The sequence below is a fragment of the Entelurus aequoreus genome, linkage group LG02, assembly GCF_033978785.1.
Source record: "Entelurus aequoreus isolate RoL-2023_Sb linkage group LG02, RoL_Eaeq_v1.1, whole genome shotgun sequence".
NCBI classification, from domain to species: Eukaryota; Metazoa; Chordata; class Actinopteri; order Syngnathiformes; family Syngnathidae; genus Entelurus; species Entelurus aequoreus.
Genome location: NC_084732.1, coordinates 8,806,248 through 8,830,247, shown reverse-complemented (window position 1 = coordinate 8,830,247; position 24,000 = coordinate 8,806,248). Strand labels below are relative to the sequence as shown.

The 24,000-nt window shown below is 28.7% G+C and overlaps 1 protein-coding gene across 3 annotated transcripts in view; it reads right to left on the bottom strand.

The window, feature by feature from the left end:
• LOC133629913 (multiple C2 and transmembrane domain-containing protein 2-like) overlaps positions 1-24,000 on the bottom strand; it is an 86,037-nt gene that overhangs the window by 6,970 nt on the left and 55,067 nt on the right. For all 3 annotated transcript variants that reach the window (XM_062021032.1, XM_062021042.1, XM_062021051.1), the window contains exons 8-16: positions 22,011-22,163; positions 21,821-21,951; positions 21,575-21,761; positions 16,433-16,526; positions 16,269-16,371; positions 12,444-12,546; positions 12,228-12,329; positions 9,245-9,319; positions 1,267-1,386 (exon numbers count right to left, since the gene is read on the bottom strand). In XM_062021032.1, coding sequence (XP_061877016.1) covers positions 1,267-1,386; positions 9,245-9,319; positions 12,228-12,329; positions 12,444-12,546; positions 16,269-16,371; positions 16,433-16,526; positions 21,575-21,761; positions 21,821-21,951; positions 22,011-22,163 — 1,068 coding nt within the window. The remainder of the gene's footprint in view (positions 1-1,266; positions 1,387-9,244; positions 9,320-12,227; positions 12,330-12,443; positions 12,547-16,268; positions 16,372-16,432; positions 16,527-21,574; positions 21,762-21,820; positions 21,952-22,010; positions 22,164-24,000) is intronic.

The following is a 24,000-nucleotide window of genomic DNA, read 5'->3' as shown; positions in this document are numbered from 1 at the left end:
TCATTTTAGCTTCTGTTTTTTCGACGAAGAATATTTGTGAAATATTTTTTTCAAACTTATTATGATTAAAATTCAAAAAAATTATTCTGGCAAATCTAGAAAATCTGTAGAATCAAATTTAAATCTTATTTCAAAGTCTTTTGAATTTCTTTTAAAATTGTTGTTCTGGAAAATCTAGAAGAAATAATGATTAGTCTTTGTTAGAAATATAGCTTGGTCCAATTTGTTATATATTCTAACAAAGTGTAGATTGGATTTTAACCTATTTAAAACATGTCATCAAAATTCTAAAATTAATCTTAATCAGGAAAAATTACTAATGATTTTTTTTTTAATTGTTCAAAAAGATTTGAATTAGCTAGTTTTTCTCTTCTTTTTTCCGGTTGAATTTTGAATTTTAAAGAGTCGAAATTGAAGATAAACTATGTTTCAAAATTTAATTTGTCATTTTTTTCGTGTTTTCTCCTCTTTTAAACCGTTCAATTAAGTGTAAATATTATTAATTATTAATAATAACATAGAGTTAAAGGCAAATTGAGCAAATTGACTATTTTTGGCAATTTATTTAAGTGTGTATCAAACTGGTAGCCCTTCGCATTAATCACTACCCAAGAAGTAGCTCTTGCTTTCAAAAAGGTTGGTGACCCCTGGTCTAAGTGGTTCTCCTGAAATTTCAGTAAAACTTGATAATATTCCAATTCTGTCTTGGTGATCCTTCTTACTCAGCATATATGTCATCTAAAGAACTTGGGATCGACCAGTAACTTAGATTCCCTGGGAGACACAACAATACTTGTGACCCAGCACATTTGCTCACATTTTCAGTAATAAATTCATAAAAGAAGCAAACTTCATGAATGTTTTTTGTGAGCAACAAGTATGTGCTCCAATCACTACATCACAACAAAATAAGAAATGATTGTAAAGTCAAGACAGCCATGACATGATGTTCTTTACAAGTGTATGTACACTTATGACCACCACTGTATGTGTACTTCAGAGAGCGTGGTCGCAGGTGGATTAGCCAGTCGCGTCCTCCTCCGCACATTCGCAACATTCCCTGCAACATGGCGGACATCCTGATCTCCCCTAATTGGACGAGCGTGCGCGAGGACAGGAAAAACAGGAGACGTGGTCACCGCCGGGACTCCCCTCTTCCCAGCTGAGGCTTAACCCCCCCGGCGCCCGCGCCGACGCCACCCGCCTGTCCTGGCGCCGCAGCGATTAAGAGCCTCGCCGCCACGCTTGAGTGGGGCGGCGACTCACCAGGAAGGCCAGCAGGCTCCTCTGCACGCTCTCCCACTGGAAGCAGCTCTTGACGTACTGCAGCGTGGACGTGATGGCGCGGTACAGCGCCTGCACACGCAGGACGTTCCTGGCCAGAGCCTGCCAGACAGGATGGAGGACACATTAGCACAAACGCCATCTTCTGTCTAGAGGTTACATTTCTGTAATGACACTTTTAGGGAAGAACATAAAAACATGGACTTACTTTTTTATTTGTCATTTTATTTGACTTTATTCTTTTTTCCCATGTTTTATTTTACTTTACAAGTAGGAAAAAATTTTTAAATAATTTTTAATTTACTTTAATTTATTATTTTATCTATTTTTTAATCTAATGTATTATCCTTTTTATTTTACTTTAATTTTTTATTTTATCAATTTTTTTATCGAATGTATTATCCTTTTTTATTTTACTTTAATTTATTATTTTATCTATTTTTTTAATGTAATGTATTATCCTTTTTTATTTTACTTGATTTGATGTTATTCTATTATTTTTTCTATTTTCCATTTTATTTTGCTATTTTCTATTTTATGTTACTGTATTTGATTTAACTTTTTAAATTTTTTAATTGTATTTTACTTTGTTTTACTTCATTTTACTTTAGTCTTTTATTCTTTCCATTTTTTATTTATTGTATTTATTTCATTTCATGTTGTTGTACTTTATTTTAGTATTATTTTAGTCATTTTGCTTTACTTAACATTATTTTAATATTTTTTCTATGTTTTATTTTACTTTATTTTATATTATTTTAATTGTTTTATTTTATTTTACTTTATTTGTAATTTTTTCTATTTTATTTGTGTATATTTTTAAATTATTTAATTTCATTGTACTTTATTTTAGTACTATTTTTGTAAAAAAAATTACTTATCTTTATTTTAATATTTTTTCAATGTTTTATTTTACTTTATTTTATATTATGTTCATTTTTTTATTTTATTTTGTATATTTTATTCGTATATTTGTATTTTTTTCTATTCTATTTTTGTGTATTTTTTCATTATTATATGTATTTCATTTCATTTCATTTTATTTTATTATTATTTTTGTTAATATTTTACTTAATTTTGTTTAAATATTTTTGTTTTGTGTTTTATTTTACGGTATTTTATATTTTTTTCATTTTATTTTACTTTATTTGTGATTTTTTCCGTTTGATTTTATTTTTGTCAATTATTAAATTATTTCATTTATTTCATTTCATTTTATTGTACTTTATATTATTATTATTTTTGAAAGTATCTTTGCAAACATTGTTGAGTGTAGTAAAACATACATGCTATCTTTGTTCATTCAAAAGTTGGCCTCCGTTATTATTGCAAATAATATTTGTGCCATAAACAGTTTTGTTTGTGCTGTTACAATTTTGAAGTTATTCTAAATATCCCTTGGTCAAAATCTCCCTAAACTTTTCTTATTTGTTTGTGCTGACGTCTTGTTTTGCTTTGCTTAATAATAATAATAATAATAATAATAATAATAATAATACAACAGTGTAACTGCATAACAGTGTGTCAAAAAGTTATTCCTCTACAAAAATATTAATGTTCAGTTATACATGAAAGTTTGTTTATTGTTGTCATTTTTCACATTAATTAATTAGTGTTATTTGGTTTATTTACATTTAAAAAACTTTTGTATTTTTCTATTATTACATTTTTATTTACTTTTATTTAATTATATTAATTATCAGTCTGAAAATGTCATCTTTTTCTCATTACTTTAAGTTTAGTTTTTGTTCTTAAATTTTTACAGTTTTTTCAACAATATGTTGCAGTCTACTCCTGTTATATAATAATAATAATAATAATAACAATAATAATAATAATAATAATAATAATAATAATAATAATAATACAACTGTGTAACTGCATAACAGTGTGTCAAAAAGTTATTCCTGTACAAAAATATTAAAGATAAGTTATACATGAAACAGTGTTTATTGTTGTCATTTTTCACATGAATTAAATAATTAGTTAATAGTGTTATATTGTTTGTTGACATTTAAATAACTAAACTTTTGTATTTTTATTTTATTACATTTTTCTTTACTTTTATTTAATTACATTATTAATTATCAGTCTGAAAATGTCATCTTTTTTCTCATTACTTTAAGTTTAGTCTTTGTTCTTAAATTTTTACAGTTGTTTTTTCAACAATATGTTGCAGTCTACTCCTGTTATATAATAATAATAATAATAATAATAATATTAATAATAATAATACAACTCTGTAACTGCATAACAGTGTGTCAAAAAGTTATTCCTGTACAAAAATATTAAAGTTCAGTTATACATGAAACAGTGTTTATTGTTGTCATTTTTCACATGAATTAAATAATTAGTTAATAGTGTTATTTTGTTTGTTTACATTTAAATAACTAACATTTTGTATTTTTATTTTATTAATTTTTTTAATTTACTTTTATTTAATTATATTATTATTAATTAAAAGTCTAGCTTTTTCTTATCAACATTTTTTGTTTTTTTTCTCCTAAATTTCCGTGTTTTTTTCCTGGCCAATATGGCTCGGGGCCAACAAGAGTGGGGTCGCGGGGCCACACTTTGGACAGCGACTGCTAAACTAAACCTCACACCCACAGTTTGCTGCTGACAAAGCAGAAGGCCGCCGTAAAAAAAACGGCGGTGGCGCCTGCGGGTGGCGAGCGGCGCAGGAAACAAGTAAGACCGGACAGAGACTTGACATACTGTATTTGGCATCCAGCTGTCAGCCGGCAGAGTGTGGCCCCTCACCGAAGAGGGGAGGGGGGAGGGGGAGGGCGTGTCAGAAACCTGACCTGATTTTGCCAAAGCGAGGCCTGCCGTGCGGAAACAAAACGGGAGAAGCTGCACGCCGGCCCTCTCTGCTGGGGGCCAATTTGGGCCACGTATTGTGTGGCGACAATGTGGCCCCCAGCAGACGGACAGGATGGCCCCCGCCCTCGCACACTGTCCTGCACACTGTACGTCAAAGTCTGCATCGCTTCATCAAGTGTAAAAGTACAAGAAGGAAGTCAACCAACACGTCTTTATTATTATTATTATTATTATGGCCAGGGTCACGACCTCTGACCTTTGACCTCCCAATTGTGCAGGGTTTTTAACATTTTAATGTAGGCAAGGTCATTTCTTTGCTTTTGTTGGGGGCGGTGCTCAGCTCATGCAACAGACTTTTGTGACCAAAGTGTGGCCCGGGGGCCTCTAGGGGCCTCTAGAGGCCTCTAGGGGCCCGCAGATCTTTTTTTAAATTCTACAAATATTAAAGAAGTGGGAAAAAAAAAAAAAAAGATAAAACAGAATTTTGACTTTAATAACACAAAGCTGCCATGCAGGCTGTTTTTTATTTATTTATTTAAAACAGAATTTGCTCAAAAAATAATAATGAATCAAAATAAGTGTTGTTATGAATTATTGATTGTTCAAGATTCCAATTTCTTCACATCAAAAATTACACTTGGAAATATTTTTTTGAGGAAAATGTTGCATATTTTGTGTGTTTGCTTTACTAAAAAAAAGTTTATTTTGACAAAAAAATACATTAAAAAAAATAAAAACGTATAATCAATTGATAGATCTGAAGTTGATCTAAAGATTTAAGCGTTGAAAGTAATTTTTTTTTTAAAGTATGACTTTATATTTCACACTTTTATGAGTGGGACCCTTTTGAAACCCTGAGAATTTTAGTGTGATTTTAAAAAAACTTGTTAAAAAATCATTATTGTCATGAATTACTGACCTATTTAAGACTCAAATTACTCAAATATTACACTTTAAAATATTTTGGGGGTAAATATTGCATATTTTGTGTTTGCTTTATAAAAAAAACAAAGTTTTCTTTGACAAAAACTGTATCAAACAAACAAAAAAAACATTAAAAGAAAAGGTAAAAAAACTTCAGATCTATTGATGGATCTGAAGTTGATCTAAAAATTTAAGCGTTGAAAGTAACAAAAACAAATACTGTATAATATGAACACTTTTATGAGTGGGACCCTTTTGGATCCCCGAGAATTTTAGTGTGATTTTTTTTTTAAATTGTTATTACTCAAAAAATAATAATGAATTAAAATCATTATTGTCATGAATTACTGACCTATTTAAGACTCCAATTACTCAAATATTACACTTAAAAATATTTTTGGGCGTAAATATTGCATATTTTGTGTTTGATTTATAAAAAAAAAAGTTTTTTTTGACAAAAACTGCATCAAAAACAAAACAAAAAACATTAAAAAAAATAATACAAACTTATCTATTTTTTTATATTGTTATTACTCAAAAAATAATAATGTTGTCATGAATTACTGACCTATTTAAGACTCCGATTACTCAAATATTACACTTTAAAATATTTTGGGGGTAAATATTGCATATTTTGTGTTTGCTTTATAAAAAAAACAAAGTTTTCTGTGACAAAAACTGCATCAAAAACAAAACAAAAAACATTAAAAAAATAATACAAACTTATCTTTTTTTTTTTAAATTGTTATTACTCAAAAAATAATAATGAATTGAAATCATTATTGTCATGAATTACTGACCTATTTAAGACTCCAATTACTCAAATATTACACTTTAAAATATTTTTGGGGTAAATATTGCATATTTTGTGTTTGCTTTATAAAAAAAACAAAGTTTTCTCTGACAAAAATTGCATCAAAAACAAAACAAAAAACATTAAAAAAAATAATACAAACTTATCTTTTTTTTTTTTAAATTGTTATTACTCAAAAAATAATAATGTTGTCATGAATTACTGACCTATTTAAGACTCCAATTACTCAAATATTACACTTTAAAATATTTTGGGGGTAAATATTGCATATTTTGTGTTTGCTTTATAAAAAAAAAAAAAGTTTTCTGTTACAAAAATTGCATCAAAAACAAAACAAAAAACATTAAAAAAAATAATACAAACTTATCTTTTTTTTAAAAATTGTTATTACTCAAAAAATAATAATGTTGTCATGAATTACTGACCTATTTAAGACTCCAATTACTCAAATATTACACTTTAAAATATTTTTGGGCGTAAATATTGCATATTTTGTGTTTGCTTTATAAAAAAAGACAAAGTTTTCTGTGACAAAAACTGCATCAAAAACAAAACAAAAAACATAAAAAATATAATACAAACTTATCTTTTTTTAAAAAATTGTTATTACTCAAAAAATAATAATGTTGTCATGAATTACTGACCTATTTAAGACTCAAATTACTCAAATATTACACTTTAAAATATTTTTGGGCGTAAATATTGCATATTTTGTGTTTGCTTTATAAAAAAAAACAAAGTTTTCTTTGACAAAAATTGCATCAAAAACAAAACAAAAAACATTAAAAAAAATAATACAAACTTATCTTTTTTTTTAAAAATTGTTATTACTCAAAAAATAATAATGTTGTCATGAATTACTGACCTATTTAAGACTCCGATTACTCAAATATTACACTTTAAAATATTTTGGGGGTAAATATTGCATATTTTGTGTTTGCTTTATAAAAAAAACAAAGTTTTCTGTGACAAAAACTGCATCAAAAACAAAACAAAAAACATTAAAAAAATAATACAAACTTATCTTTTTTTTTAAAAATTGTTATTACTCAAAAAATAATAATGAATTTAAATCATTATTGTCATGAATTACTGACCTATTTAAGACTCCAATTACTCAAATATTACACTTTATAATATTTTTGGGGTAAATATTGCATATTTTGTGTTTGCTTTATAAAAAAAACAAAGTTTTTTTTGACAAAAACTGCATCAAAAACAAAACAAAAAACATTAAAAAAATAATACAAACTTATCTTTTTTTTTAAATTGTTATTACTCAAAAAATAATAATGTTGTCATGAATTACTGACCTATTTAAGACTCCGATTACTCAAATATTACACTTTAAAATATTTTTGGGCGTAAATATTGCATATTTTGTGTTTGATTTATAAAAAAAAAAAAGTTTTTTTTGACAAAAACTGCATCAAAAACAAAACAAAAAACATAAAAAAAATAATACAAACTTGTCTTTTTTTTAAAAATTGTTATTACTCAAAAAATAATAATGTTGTCATGAATAACTGACCTATTTAAGACTCCGATTACTCAAATATTACACTTTAAAATAGTTTTTGGGGTAAATATTGCATATTTTGTGTTTGCTTTATAAAAAAAAAACAAAGTTTTCTGTTACAAAAACTGCATCAAAAACAAAACAAAAAACGTTAAAAAAAATAATACAAACGTATCTTTTTTTTTAAAAATTGTTATTACTCAAAAAATAATAATGTTGTCATGAATTACTGACCTATTTAAGACTCCGATTACTCAAATATTACACTTTAAAATATTTTTGGGGTAAATATTGCATATTTTGTGTGTTTGATTTATGAAAAAAAACAAACGTTTTCTTTGACAAAAACTGCATGAAACAAACAAAAAAAAACATTAAAATTGTTTTAAAAAAACTTCAGATCTATGGATAGATCTGAAGTTGATCTAGAGACTTAAGCGTTGAAAGTAACAAAAACAAATACTGTATAATACTAACACTTTTATGAGTGGGACCCTTTTGGATCCCCCTGAATTTTAGTGTGAATTTTTTGAAAAATTGTTATTACTCAAAAAATAATAATATTGTCATGAATTACTGACCTATTTAAGACTCCAATTACTCAAATATTACACTTTAAAATATTTTTTGGGGTAAATATTGCATATTTTGTGTTTGCTTTATATAAAAAAACAAAGTTTTCTGTGACAAAAACAAAACAAAAAACATTAAAAAAATAATACAAACTTATCTTTTTTTTTAAATTGTTATTACTCAAAAAATAATAATGTTGTCATGAATTACTGACCTATTTAAGACTCCAATTACTCAAATATTACACTTTAAAATATTTTGGGGGTAAATATTGCATATTTTGTGTGTTTGACTTATTAAAAAGTTTAATTATTATTAAAAAGTTTGAACACTTTTATGAGTGGGACCCTTTTGGATCCCCGAGAATTTTAGTGTGAATTTTTTGAAAAATTGTTATTCCTCAAAAAATAATAATGAATTAAAATCATTATTGTCATGAATTATTGACCTATTTAAGACTCCAATTACTCAAATATTACACTTCAAAATATTTTTTGGGGTAAATATTGCATATTTTGTGTTTGCTTTATAAAAAAAAAAAACTTTTTCTTTGACAAAAATTGCATCAAAAACAAAACAAAAAACATTTTAAAAAATACCAAAGTTTTCTGTGACAAAAACAAAACAAAACAAAAAACATTAAAAAAATGATACAAACTTATCTTTTTTAAAAAAATTGTTATTCCTCAAAAAATAATAATGTTGTCATGAATTACTGACCTATTTAAGACTCCGATTACTCAAATATTACACTTTAAAATATTTTGGGGGTAAATATTGCATATTTTGTGTTTGATTTATGAAAAAAAAAAAACTTTTTCTTTGACAAAAATTGCATCAAAAACAAAACAAAAAACATTTTAAAAAATACCAAAGTTTTCTGTGACAAAAACAAAACAAAACAAAAAACATTAAAAAAATGATACAAACTTATCTTTTTTTTAAAAATTGTTATTACTCAAAAAATAATAATGTTGTCATGAATTACTGACCTATTTAAGACTCCGATTACTCAAATATTACACTTTAAAATATTTTTTGGGGTAAATATTACATATTTTGTGTTTGCTTTATAAAAAAAAACAAAGTTTTCTGTGACAAAAACAAAACAAAACAAAAAACATTAAAAAAATAATACAAACGTATCTTTTAAAAAAAAAATTGTTATTACTCAAAAAATAATAATATTGTCATGAATTACTGACCTATTTAAGACTCCGATTACTCAAATATTACATTTTAAAATATGTTTTGGGGTAAATATTGCATATTTTGTGTTTGCTAATAGACCGTCTGTCACTCACCTTTTTGGAAAATTTGGGATTATCCTCCATGAATTTGCCCTCTCGAGGCTGGAAGGTTCTGATGCTAGCTCGGACCTGCCACAAAGCAAAACGAGGGGTTAGCAAAACAAGGCGTTAGCAAAGCTACAAGGTTCTGATGCTAGCTCTGACCTGCGACTAAGCAAAAACAAAACGGTAGCAAACAAGGGGATAGAAAAACAAGACGTTAACAAAACAAGGCGTTAGCAAAGCTAAGGTTCTGATGCTAGCTCTGACCTGCGGCTAAGCAAAACAAGGCATTAGCAAAGCTAAGGTTCTGATGCTAGCTCTGACCTGATGACTAAGCAAAACAAGACGTTAGCAAAGCTAGGGTTCTGATGTTAGCTCTGACCTGATGACTAAGCAAAACAAGGAGTTAGCAAAGCTAAGGTTCTGATGCTAGCTCTGACCTGATGACTAAGCAAAACAAGACGTTAGCAAAACAAGGCGTTAGCAAAACAAGGCGTTAGCAAAGCTTCAAGGTTCTGATGCTGGCTCTGACCTGTGACTAAGCAAAACAAGACGTTAGCAAAACAAGGCGTTAGAAAGCTTTGAGGTTCTGATGCTAGCTCTGACCTGCGACTAAGCTAAACAAAACGTTAGCAAAACAAGGTTTTAGCAAAGCTTTGAGATTCTGATGCTAGCTCTGACCTGCGACTAAGCAAAACAAGGCGTTAGCAGAACAAGGCGTTAGCAGAACAAGATGTTAGCAAAACAAGGTGTTAGCAAAACAAGGTGTTAGCAAAGCTACAAAGTTCTGATGCTAGCTCTGACCTGCGACTAAGCAAAAACAAAACGTTAGCAAAGAAGGCGTTAGAAAAACAAGACATTAGCAAAACTTCGAACTTCTGATGTTAGCTCTGACCTGCGACTAAGCAAAACAAGACGTTAGCAAAACAAGGTTTTAGCAAAGCTTCGAGGTTCTGATGCTAGGTCTGACCTGCGACTAAGCAAAACAAGGGGTTAGCAAAACAAGGCGTTGGCAAAGCTAAGGTTCTGATGCTAGCTATGGCCTGCGACTAAGTAAAACAAACCGTTAGCAAAACAAGGTTTTAGCAAAGCTCCGAGGTTCTGATGCTAGACTGACCTGCAACAAAGCAAAACAAGGCGTTAGCAGAACAAGATGTTAGCAAAACAAGGCGTTGGCAAAGCTAAGGTTCTGATGCTAGCTCTGACCTGATGACTAAGCAAAACAAGGCGTTAACAAAGCTAAGGTTCTGATGCTAGCTCTGACCTGATGACTAAGCAAAACAAGGCGTTAGCAAAGCTAAGGTTCTGATGCTAGCTCTGACCTGATGACTAAGCAAAACAAGGCGTTGGCAAAGCTAAGGTTCTGATGCTAGCTCTGACCTGATGACTAAGCAAAACAAGGCGTTAGCAAAGCTAAGGTTCTGATGCTAGCTCTGACCTGATGACTAAGCAAAACAAGGCGTTAGCAAATCTAAGGTTCTGATGCTAGCTCTGACCTGATGACTAAGCAAAACAAGGCGTTAGCAAAGCTAAGGTTCTGATGCTAACTCTGACCTGATGACTAAGCAAAACAAGGCATTAGCAAAGCTAGGGTTCTGATGCTAGCTCTGACCTGATGACTAAGCAAAACAAGGCGTTGGCAAAGCTAAGGTTCTGATGCTAGCTCTGACCTGATGACTAAGCAAAACAAGGCGTTAGCAAAGCTAAGGTTCTGATGCTAGCTCTGACCTGATGACTAAGCAAAACAAGGCGTTAGCAAAGCTAAGGTTCTGATGCTAGCTCTGACCTGATGACTAAGCAAAACAAGGCGTTAGCAAAGCTAAGGTTCTGATGCTAGCTCTGACCTGATGACTAAGCAAAACAAGGCGTTAGCAAAGCTAAGGTTCTGATGCTATCTCTGACCTGATGACTAAGCAAAACAAGGCGTTAGCAAAGCTAAGGTTCTGATGCTAGCTCTGACCTGATGACTAAGCAAAACAAGGCGTTAGCAAAGCTAGGGTTCTGATGCTAGCTCTGACCTGATGACTAAGCAAAACAAGGCGTTAGCAAAGCTAAGGTTCTGATGCTAGCTCTGACCTGATGACTAAGCAAAACAAGGCGTTAGCAAAGCTAAGGTTCTGATGCTAGCTCTGACCTGATGACTAAGCAAAACAAGGCGTTAGCAAAGCTAGGGTTCTGATGCTAGCTCTGACCTGATGACTAAGCAAAACAAGGCGTTAGCAAAGCTAAGGTTCTGATGCTAGCTCTGACCTGATGACTAAGCAAAACAAGGCGTTAGCAAAGCTAAGGTTCTGATGCTAGCTCTGACCTGATGACTAAGCAAAACAAGGCGTTAGCAAAGCTAAGGTTCTGATGCTAGCTCTGACCTGATGACTAAGCAAAACAAGGCGTTAGCAAAGCTAGGGTTCTGATGCTAGCTCTGACCTGATGACTAAGCAAAACAAGGCGTTAGCAAAGCTAAGGTTCTGATGCTAGCTCTGACCTGATGACTAAGCAAAACAAGGCGTTAGCAAAGCTAAGGTTCTGATGCTAGCTCTGACCTGATGACTAAGCAAAACAAGGCGTTAGCAAAGCTAGGGTTCTGATGCTAGCTCTGACCTGATGACTAAGCAAAACAAGGCGTTAGCAAAGCTAAGGTTCTGATGCTAGCTCTGACCTGATGACTAAGCAAAACAAGGCGTTAGCAAAGCTAAGGTTCTGATGCTAGCTCTGACCTGATGACTAAGCAAAACAAGGCGTTAGCAAAGCTAAGGTTCTGATGCTAGCTCTGACCTGATGACTAAGCAAAACAAGGCGTTAGCAAAGCTAGGGTTCTGATGCTAGCTCTGACCTGATGACTAAGCAAAACAAGGCGTTAGCAAAGCTAAGGTTCTGATGCTAGCTCTGACCTGATGACTAAGCAAAACAAGGCGTTAGCAAAGCTAAGGTTCTGATGCTAGCTCTGACCTGATGACTAAGCAAAACAAGACGTTAGCAAAGTGTGGTTCTGACTTACGGGATTAAAAAGGAGGTCCACCTCCAGCGTGAGGCTCCCCTTGGTCAGACCGCCCAGGTCGTCCTTCTTCAGAGGCAAGGTGACCTGCTGACCCCCGCGGATCTGCCAGGGACACAAAAGGTCACGACCGGGCGGTGAACCGGGCCGCCAGTCACGCCGCATCACGTCTTGGCGAGCGCTAGCGTGACTGGCGGCGTGCAGCGAGGCGCTTTGTACCGAGAGCAGCGGCAGGGCCACTTTCCCCAGGAAGTCTGGAGCTTTGTCTCCGTCCTCGTCAAAGATGGTGAGCAGCAGGACCTCGTGGACGTCTCTGACCGGACTGTGGAGACCAGACGTGGACCGTCAGACCTTGGCACACATTCTTACGTGGCCAAAATGATATTCTACATTTAATACAAATAATGATTGAAATAAATTTAATTACAATAAATAAACACAATTAAATAAAAATTAATAATTGTGAAATAAATACATGATGTGAAATGTTTGCAATAAATGTAATAAAATAACTGAACAATTAAATAAATAAAATTAATTGTAAAATACATCATTTGAAATAATGATTGAAATAAAATAAATAAAAATAACTAAACACAATTAAATACAAATAAATAATAGTAAAATAAATGCATCATTTGAAATGATTGGAATACATTAAATACAAATAACTTAACACAATTAAATAAATAACTGTAAAATAAATACATAATTAAAAATAATGATTGAAATAAATTCAATAAAAATAACTAAATACAATTAGAAATAAATAATAATAATACATTATTTGAAGTGATTGAAATAAATTGAATAAAAATAACTAAATCCAATTAGATAAAAATAAATAATTGTAAAAAAAAAACAACATAATTTTAAATCATGATTTAAATGAATTCAATAAAAATAACTAAGCACCATTATATAAAAATAAATACATTATTTGGAATGATTGAAATAAATGTAATAAAAATAACTAAACACAATTGAATAAAAATAAATAACTGTAAAATAAATACATAACTTGAAATAATGATTGAAATAAATTAAATTAAATTAAAATAACTAAACAATTAAATACAAATAAATAATTGTAAAATAAATACACTATTTGAAATGATTGAAATAAATTAAATACAAATAACTTCACGCAATTAAATAACAATAACTAATTGTAAAATAAATACATAATTTTAAATAATGATTGAAATAAATTCAATAAAAATAAATAAGCACAATTAAATAAAAATAAATAATTTTAAATGATTGAAATAAATGTAATAAAAATAACTGAACACAATTAAATACAAATAAATAATTGTAAAATAAATACATAATATGAAATGATGATTGAAATAAATTAAATAAAAATAACTAAACACAATTAAATACAAACTAATTGTAAAATAAATACATAATTTCAAATAATGATTGAAATAAATTCAATAAAAAAAAACACACAATTAAATAAAAATAAATAATTGTAAAATAAATACATTGTTTGAAATGATTGAAATAAATTAAATAAAAATAACTAAATCCAATTAGAAACAAATAATTGTAAAATAAATACATTATTTGAAGTGATTGAAATAAATTAAATAAAAATAACTAAATCCAATTAAATAAAAATAAATAATTGTAAAAAAAAAATACATCATTTTAAATCATGATTTAAATGAATTCAATAAAAATAACTAAGCACAATTATATAAAAATAAATAAATTATTTGGAATGATTGAAATAAATGTAATAAAAATAACTAAACACAATTAAATAAAAATAAATAACTGTAAAATAAATACATAACTTAAAATAATGATTGAAATAAATTAAATTAAATTAACTAAACAATTAAATACAAATAAATAATTGTAAAATAAATACATTTGAAATGATTGAAATAAATTAAATAAAAATAACTTCACGCAATTAAATAACAATAACTAATTGTAAAATAAATACATAATTTTAAATAATGATTGAAATAAATTCAATAAAAATAATTAAGCACAATTAAATAAAAATAAATAATTTTAAATGATTGAAGTAAATGTAATAAAAATAACTGAACACAACTAAATAAAAATAACTAATTGTAAAATAAATACATAATTTTAAATAATGATTGAAATAAATTCAAGAAAAATAACTAAGCACAATTAAATAAAAATAAATAATTTTAAATGATTGAAATAAATGTAATAAAAATAACTAAACACAACTAAATAAAAATAAATAATTGTAAAATAAATACATAATATGAAATGATGATTGAAATAAATTAAATAAAAATAACTAAACACAATTAAATATAAACTAATTGTAAAATAAATACATAATTTGAAATAATGATTGAAATAAATTCAATTAAAAAAACACAAAATTAAATAAAAAATAAATAATTGTAAAATAAATACATCATTTGAAATGATTGAAATAAATTAAATAAAAATTACTGAACACAATTAAATAAAAATAAATAATTGTAAAATAAATACATAATGTTAAATAATGATTTAAATAAATGTTATAAAAATAACTAAACACAATTAAATAAAAATAAATAAATAATTTGGAATGATTGAAATAAATGTAATAAAAATAACTAAACACAATTAAATAAAAATAAATAACTTTAAAATAAATACATAATTTGAAATAATGATTGAAATTAATTCAATAAAAATAACTAAACACAATTAAATAAAAATAAATAATTGTAAAGTAAACACATCATTTGAAATAATGATTGAAATCAAAATAACTAAACACAATTAAATAAAAACGAATAATTGTAAAATAAATACATAATTTGAAATAATGATTAAAATAAATGTAACAAAAACAACTAAACACAATTAAATAACAATAAATAATTGTAATAAATAACAGAAAATTAATTATAAAAAAAATACACTTGAACCTCTTAAAAAAGTACATTTGAATGTTGAGATGATAAAGTACAGGAATGGAGAACTATGACACTTATTAATGTAATAATCTATTTTCAGAATATACATTTTATTTATTTGAATTAAACCGAGTACATACATGTGTGCATATATGTGGTGTTTTTGTAGGTGATTACATGAATTAATTGTATTAATTAATTAATAACTGGAATAAATTAAATACATTACATTTAATTAATATTTAAATAATTGAATTAAAAAATACACTTGAACCTCCTAAGAAAGTCCATGTGAATGTTGAGATGATAAAGTACAGGAAAGGAGAACTATGACACTTATTAATATAATAAATATATTTTTATATTACAAATGATAAATTATGTCTATTTAAATTAAACTGAGTACATGCATACATGTACTGTTTTAGTAGATCATTTAAGAAGTTAATTGTATTGAATAAAAAAAATATTTAAATTAGGTAAAAAGAACAATTTCCTAATTCTATTAAATAAACAAATAATTGTAATAAAAAATACACTTGAACCTCCTAAGAAAATATGTGAATGTTTGACAACAATGCCACTAATTAATGTAAAACACATATATTTTTATATTATAAATGTATATTTTAAATTTAAAAAATGATTTTTTATATTATAAATTATTACATTTTTAAAGGAATGGACAACAATGCCATTATTTAATCCACAAAATATCCCAAGATGCAAGCACGCCCCCTGGTGGCGACAAGCAGCATCACAACAACAAACACTAAGTCTGTTCTGTCAATAAATGTAATGACTATGATGTAGAATCATGTGATTATGTCAATAAATGTAATGACTATGATGTAAAATCATGTGATTATGTCATTAAATGTAATGACTATGATGTAGAATCATGTGATTATGTCATTAAATGTAATGACTATGATGTAGAATCATGTGATTATGTCAATAAATGTAATGACTATGATGTAGAATCATGTGATTATGTCATTAAATGTAATGACTATGATGTAGAATCATGTGATTATGTCATTAAATGTAATGACTATGATGTAGAATCATGTGATTATGTCGAAAAAAGAATAAAAAGAAGTTAAAGAAGGAAGTAAGAAAGATGACTGACAAGGTGAAGACTTGGTTCCACTCAGGGTGGAGGTTCTTGTAGATGGTGTGGGTCTGCAGGCGGTCGTTGACCAGCTCCAGCACACAGAAGGGGTCGCTCTTACCTGCACGGAACACACACACGCAGTGACATCCCATAATACTTTGTGGCAAGGTGTGATCTACCGTTCAAATCCGCCGCCAGCAGATCCGACGCCTTGATGACCTTGACTTGAAGGACGCCCACGTCGGCCATGTTCTTCAGGGACCGTTGAAGACTCTGCAAGGACAAGGCCGTCATTAAAGCTGGGCCTTCAAAATAAAAGCACGCCAAGACGAGTTGCCTCAGTCCAAACCTTAAATGAGGACGTCTTGATATGTCCCAATACTTGTGTCCATGAACTATAATAGTTAATCCATTAAAACTATAATAGTTAATCAAATAAAAACTATAATGTTAATAAAATAAAAACTATAATAGCAATTAAAATAAAAACTATAATAGTAATTAAAATAAAAACTATAATAGTAATTAAAATAAAAACTATAGTAGTCAATAAAATAAAAACTATAATAGTTAACACAAAGCTATAATGTTAATAACATGTAATTAAAATAAAAACTAATAGTGAATCCAATTAAAACTAATAGTTAATACAATATAAACCATAATGGTAGTTAAAATAAAAACTATGCCAGTTAATAAAATAAAAACTATAATAGTTAATAAAATGAAACTATAATAATTAACAAATTAAAACTATAATAGTTAATAAAATAAAAACTATAAGTTACTAAATAAAACTATAAGTTAATAAAATAAAAACTATAATAGTCAATAAAATAAAAACTTATATAGGTGACAATAAATCACTTAAATAGGTGACAGAAAATCACTTAAATTGGTGACATAAAATCACTTAAAAATGTGACAAAAAATAGTTTACAAAGGGGCAAAGAATCACTTAAAAATGTGACAATTAATCACTTAAAAATGTGACAATATATCACTTAAAAATTTGACAATAAATCACTTAAATAGGTGACAATAAATCACTTAAATATGTGACAATAAATGACTTAAATAGGTGACAATAAATCACTTAAATAAGTGACAATAAATCACTTAAATAGATGACATAAAATCACTTAAATAGGTGACAATAAATCACTTAAATATGTGACAATAAATCACTTAAATAGGTGACAATAAATCACTTAAATAGGTGACATAAAATCACTTAAATAGGTGACATAATATCACTTAAATAGGTGACAAAAAATCACTTAAAAAAGTGACAAAAAATAGTTTAGAAAGGGGCAAAGAATCACTTAAAAAGGTGACAATAAATCACTTTAAAATGTGACAATTAATCACTTAAAAAATGTGACAATATATCACTTAAAATGTGACAATAAATCACTTAAATAGGTGACAATAAATCACTTAAAAATGTGACAATAAATCACTTAAAAATGTGACAATTCACTTAAAAATGTGACAATTAATCACGTAAAAAGGTGACAAAAAATCACTTAAAAATGTGACAAAAAATCACTTAAAAATGTGACAATTCACTTAAAAATGTGACAATTAATCACTTAAAAATGTGACAATTAATTACTTAAAAAGGTGACAATAAATCACTTAAAAATGTGACAATAAATCACTTAAAAATGTGACAATTAATCACTTAAAAATGTGACAATATATCACTTAAATAAGTGACAATAAATCGCTTAAATAGGTGACAATAAATCACTTAAATAGGTGACAAAAAATCACTTAAAAATGTGACAAAAAATTAGTTTACAAAAGGGCAAAGAATCACTTAAAAAGGTGACAATAAATCACTTAAATATGTGACAATAAATCACTTAAAAAGATGACAAAAAATCACTTAAAAATGTGACAATTAATCACTTAAAAATGTGACAATTAATCACTTAAAATGTGACAATTAATTACTTAAAAAGGTGACAATAAATCACTTAAAAATGTGACAATAAATCACTTAAAAATGTGACAATTAATCACTTAAAAATGTGACAATATATCACTTAAAAATTTGACAATAAATCACTTAAATAGGTGACAATAAATCACTTAAATAGGTGACAATAAATCACTTAAATAGATAACAATAAATCACGTAAAAATGTGACAATAAATCACTTAAATAGGTGACAATAAATCACTTAAATATGTGACAGTAAATCACTTAAATAGGTGACAATAAATCACTTAAATATGTGACAATAAGTCACTTAAAAAGATAACAAAAAATCACTTTAAAATGTGACAATTAATCACTTAAAAAAGTGACAATTAATCACTTAAAAATGTGACAATAAATCACTTAAAAATGTGACAATAAATCACTTAAATAGGTGACAATAAATCACGTAAAAAGGTGACAAAAAATCACTTTAAAATGTGACAAAAAATCACTTAAAAATGTGACAATTAATCACTTAAAAATGTGACTATAAATCACTTAAAAATGTGACAATTAATCACTTAAAAATGTGACAATAAATCACTTAAATAGGTGACAATAAATCACGTAAAAAGGTGACAAAAAATCACTTTAAAATGGGACAAAAAATCACTTAAAAATGTGACAATTAATCACTTAAAAATGTGACAATATATCACTTAAATAGGTGACAATAAATGACTTAAATAGGTGACAATAAATCACTTAAATAGGTGAGAATAAATCACTTAAATAGATGACATAAAATCACTTAAATAGGTGACAATAAATCACTTAAATAGGTGACAATAAATCACTTAAATAGGTGACAATAAATCACTTAAATAGGTGACAATAAATCACTTAAATAGGTGACAATAAATCACTTAAATAGGTGACAATAAATCACTTAAATAGGTGACAATAAATCACTTAAATAGATAACAATAAATCACTTAATAAATAGGTGACAATAAATCACTTAAATAGGTGACAATAAATCACTTAAATAGGTGACAATAAATCACTTAAATAGGTGACAATAAATCACTTAAATAGGTGACAATAGATCCTAAAAAAGTTTTATAGCATACAGTAGCAACATGCAGTGCAAGATGGCGACTGTGTGTTGAGTGTGTTGCTACGGCAACGGTTACTTTTACAGTGTGTATCAACAAAAGTTATTAAATGATCAAAAGTGGTTGCAGACGTGGACTCAGAGAACGGCGAGTGAGACGTTCAGATGGTAATAAAAACTATAATAGTTAATAAATTAAAATTTAAAAAAAATATTATAATGATTAAAATATAAACTAATAGTTAATAAATAAAAACTATAATAGTTAATGAAATAAAAACTATAACAATTAATAAAATAAAAACTATAATAGTTACTAAATAAAAACTATAATGTTAATAAAATAAAAACTATAATAGTTACTAAATAAAAATTATAATGTTAATAAAATAAAAACTATAATAGTAATTAAAATAAAAACTATAATAGTAATTAAAATAAAAACTATAATAGTCAATAAAATAACTATATTATTTAACACAAAACTATAATGTTAATAAAATGTAATTAAAATAAAAACTAATAGTTACTTAAATAGGTGACAATTCATCACAATAAATCTCTTAAATAGGTGACAAAAAATTACTTAAATAGGTGACAAAAAATCACTTAAATAGGTGACAGAAAATCACTTAAATAGATAACAAAAAATCACTTAAATAGATAACAATAAATCACTTAAATAGGTGACAAAAAAATCACTTAAATAGGTGACAAAAAAATCACTTAAATAGATAACAATAAATCACTTAAATAGGTGACAAAAAATCACTTAAATAGGTGACAATAAATCACTTAAATAGATGACAAAAAATCACTTAAATAGAGAACAATAAATCACTTAAAAATCACTTAAATAGCACCTAGGTTCCATTCTAGAGGCTAACCTTTCCTGTGATAAAATGGCAACCAAGGTAATCAAAAAGGTTAACCAACGAACGAGATTTCTCTACAGAATTTCCTCTCTGGTCAACAAAAGCACCTTGAGGATTCTGGCGGGAACTCTCGTTCAACCCTTTTTCGATTACGCATGCACCTCCTGGTACCCTAGCACCTCCAAAACCCTCAAATCTAAACTCCAAACATCTCAGAACAAGCTAGTCAGGTTACTTCTAGACCTCCACCCCAGATCCCACCTCACTCCTACCCACTTCTCTAAAGTGGGCTGGCTCAAGGTGGAGGACAGAGTTAAACAACTTGCACTGAGCCTAGTCTATAAAATCCGCTACACCTCCCTGATACCGAAGTACATGTCAAACTACTTCCTTAACGTAAATGACCGCCATAACCACAACACCAGGGGGAGCTCCACTAACCACGTTAAACCCAGATTCCCAACTAACAAAGGTCTTAACTCATTCTCTTTCTATGCCACATCAATGTGGAATGCGCTCCCAACAGGTATAAAAGAAAGGGCATCTCTATCCTCCTTCAAAAGCGCAATAAAAGTTCACCTCCAGGCAGCTACAACCCTAAACTAACACCCTCCCCGGATTGCTAATAATCAAATGTAAACAATCAAATGCAGATTCTTTTTCTTATGCCTTCTGATCTCTCTCTCTCTCTCTCTCTCTCTCTCTCTCTCTCTCTCTCTCTCTCTCTCTATGTCCACTACCCCCCACCCCACCCCCCCACCCCACCCCCCCTCCACACTCCTGATTGTAAATAATGTAAATAATTCAATGTGATTATCTTGTGTGATGACTGTATTATGATGATAGTATATATGATAGTATATATCTGTATCATGAATCAATTTAAGTGGACCCCGACTTAAACAAGTTGAAAAACTTATTCGGGTGTTACCATTTAGTGGTCAATTGTACGGAATATGTACTTCACTGTGCAACCTACTAATAAAAGTCTCAATCAATCAATCAATCAGGTGACAATTAATCACTTAAAAAGATGACAAAAAATCACTTAAATAGGTGACAATAAATCACTTAAAAAGATGACAAAAAATCACTTAAATAGGTGACAAAAAATCACTTAAATAGATAACAATAAATCACTTAAATAGGTGACAATAAATCACTTAAAAAGATGACAAAAAATCACTTAAATAGGTGACAAAAAATCACTTAAATAGATAACAATAAATCACTTAAAAAGGTGACAATAAATCACTTAAAAAGGTGAGCGCAAACAACATTTGTACTGGCGCATGAATTCCTGGCAGGAAGTGAGAATGTTGTGGACTTCCTGTACCAGCAAACAGGCGAATAAAGGCGTGCTATTCTTCTACAAGACAAGATGGCCGCCACTCACGTAGTTGTCCATCTGGTCCTGACGCTGGCCGGGAAGGTCCAGGGGTGCGACGCAGAGGTCCGAGACGGTCACGCCGCTGCAGGCGCTGAGCGTGACCAGGAAGACCAGGCGCCCTCGGCCCTGGTCCAGCGAGAGCGTGAAGACTTGTCTGGTGTCCAAGGGGACGCCGGCCAGGTCCACCTCGCACCTGCGAACAGAACCTCCTCAGAACCAGAACCGCCAGGCGTGATGAAGGCGTTTCCTCACGTTCCCAAACACTCCTCTGCCCGCCGTCCCTCTTTGGACCAGAGCTCCGCCTCCAGGACGCTGGGAGGGTCCGGGAACAGGTTGAAGGTGAAGCGCTCCCTCCACTGAGGCCGGGATGAGCCGCACTGGTTCTGCAGGGCGAGCGGCGTGTGAGCGCGGCGGTTCCAGAGCGGGAGGGGGCGGGGCCTACCTTGCTCTTGAAGCGCTGCTCGCCCAGGCGGAAGCGCACAAACACCTGGCTGCCGTGCGCCTCGGCCGGCACGTCCTGAGCCTCCACCACCGTCACCGTGGCAACCGCGCTCCACAGCTGACTACTCCTCACGGACTCGGACAGACGGGAACTCTGGGGGGATCAAGGACATTAGCTACACCTGCACCATCCTGTGAGCGCCGCCTCCACATGTTGCCTAGCAACCAGCCACGCTACACTTTCCTGCCTGCTCAAACAAAACATCTCCATGTAGTTTGCTGTTGCGGCCACAAGGTGGCAGGAGCTGACTTTGCAGAATCCAGCAGCTTCATGTCGCTCTGCATGCGCTATAAAAATGATGACTTTCATCCTCAACACAGGAGTGTCCAACTCTTTTTTTAAATTGGGGGCCACATGTAAATATTCATGAATATTCATATTTTTACACCATTTGTATGAGCAATTATTATGTATTTATTTTACAATTATTTATTTTTATTTAATTGTGTTTAGTTATTTTTGTTGAATTTATTTCAATCATTATTTAAAATTATGTATTTATTTTACAATTATTTATTTTTATTTAATTGTGTTTAGTTATTTTTATTGAATTTATTTCAATCATTATTTAAAATTATGTATTTATTTTACAATCATTTATTTTTATTTAATTGTGTTTAGTTATTTTTGTTGAATTTATTTCGATCATTATTTAAAATGATGTATTTATTTTACAATTATTTTATATTTAATTGTGTTTAGTTATTTTTATTGAATTTACTTCAATCATTATTTCAAATTATGTATTTATTTTACAGTTATTTATTTGTATTTAATTGTGTTTAGTTATTTTGATTGAATTTATTCCAATCATTATTTCAAAGTATGTATTTTTATTTTACATGTATTTATTTTTATTTAATTGTGTTTAGTTATTTTTATTGAATTTATTTAAATCATTATTTAAAATTATGTATTTAATTTACAATTATTTTATATTTAATTGTGTTCATTTATTTTTATAGAATGTATTTCAATCATTATTTCAAATTATGTATTTATTCTACAGTTATTTATTTGTATTTAATTGTATTTAGTTATTTTGATTGAATTTATTCCAATCATTATTTTAAAGTATGTATTTTTATTTTACATTTATTTATTTTATTTTATTGTGTTTAGTTATTTTTATTGAATTTATTTCAATCATTATTTAAAATTATGTATTTATTTTACAATTATTGTATATTTAATTGTGTTTAGTTATATTTATAGAATTTATTTCAATCATTATTTCAAATTATGTTTTTATTTTAGTTATTTATTTGTATTTAATTGTGTTTAGTTATTTTGATTGAATTTATTCCAATCATTATTTCAAAGTATGTATTTTTATTTTACATTTATTTATTTTATTTAATTGTGTTTAGTTATTTTTGTTACATTTATTTCAATCATTCCAAAGAATTTATTTGTTTTAAAATAATTATAAAGTTATTTTTTAGCAACAGATTGAGGGACAACTTGCTTTAAAATGGAGGTGACAAGCAGATATTTATGGATGTATTTTTTTTTTAAAGCCTACAAAAAATGATTGTTGATATAATATTGAAGTTGACAACATTAACGGAAAGGGTGCTTAAAAAAATCGAAATTCAAATCATGATTTCTATTTATTCTCATTCTAAATCAATTCATAATTTTTGACAATCATATAAAAAAAATGTAATATATATATATTTTTAGGCAAATATTTTTTTATTAAATAAAAAACATACTTTGATTTTTCTTGATGGGGCAAAAAGAGTTTTTTTTTTTTTTTTTCAGAAAAAAAATAATTATATTTTAGTTTTTTTAATTGATTCTCCAAAATTATGAGTCAATTTAGAATTGGAATAAATAAAAATCATGATTTGCATGTGAATTGATTTTTTTTTTATTACCCCGTCTGTGTATCTTCTAAACTTTAACATACACACACACTTATATA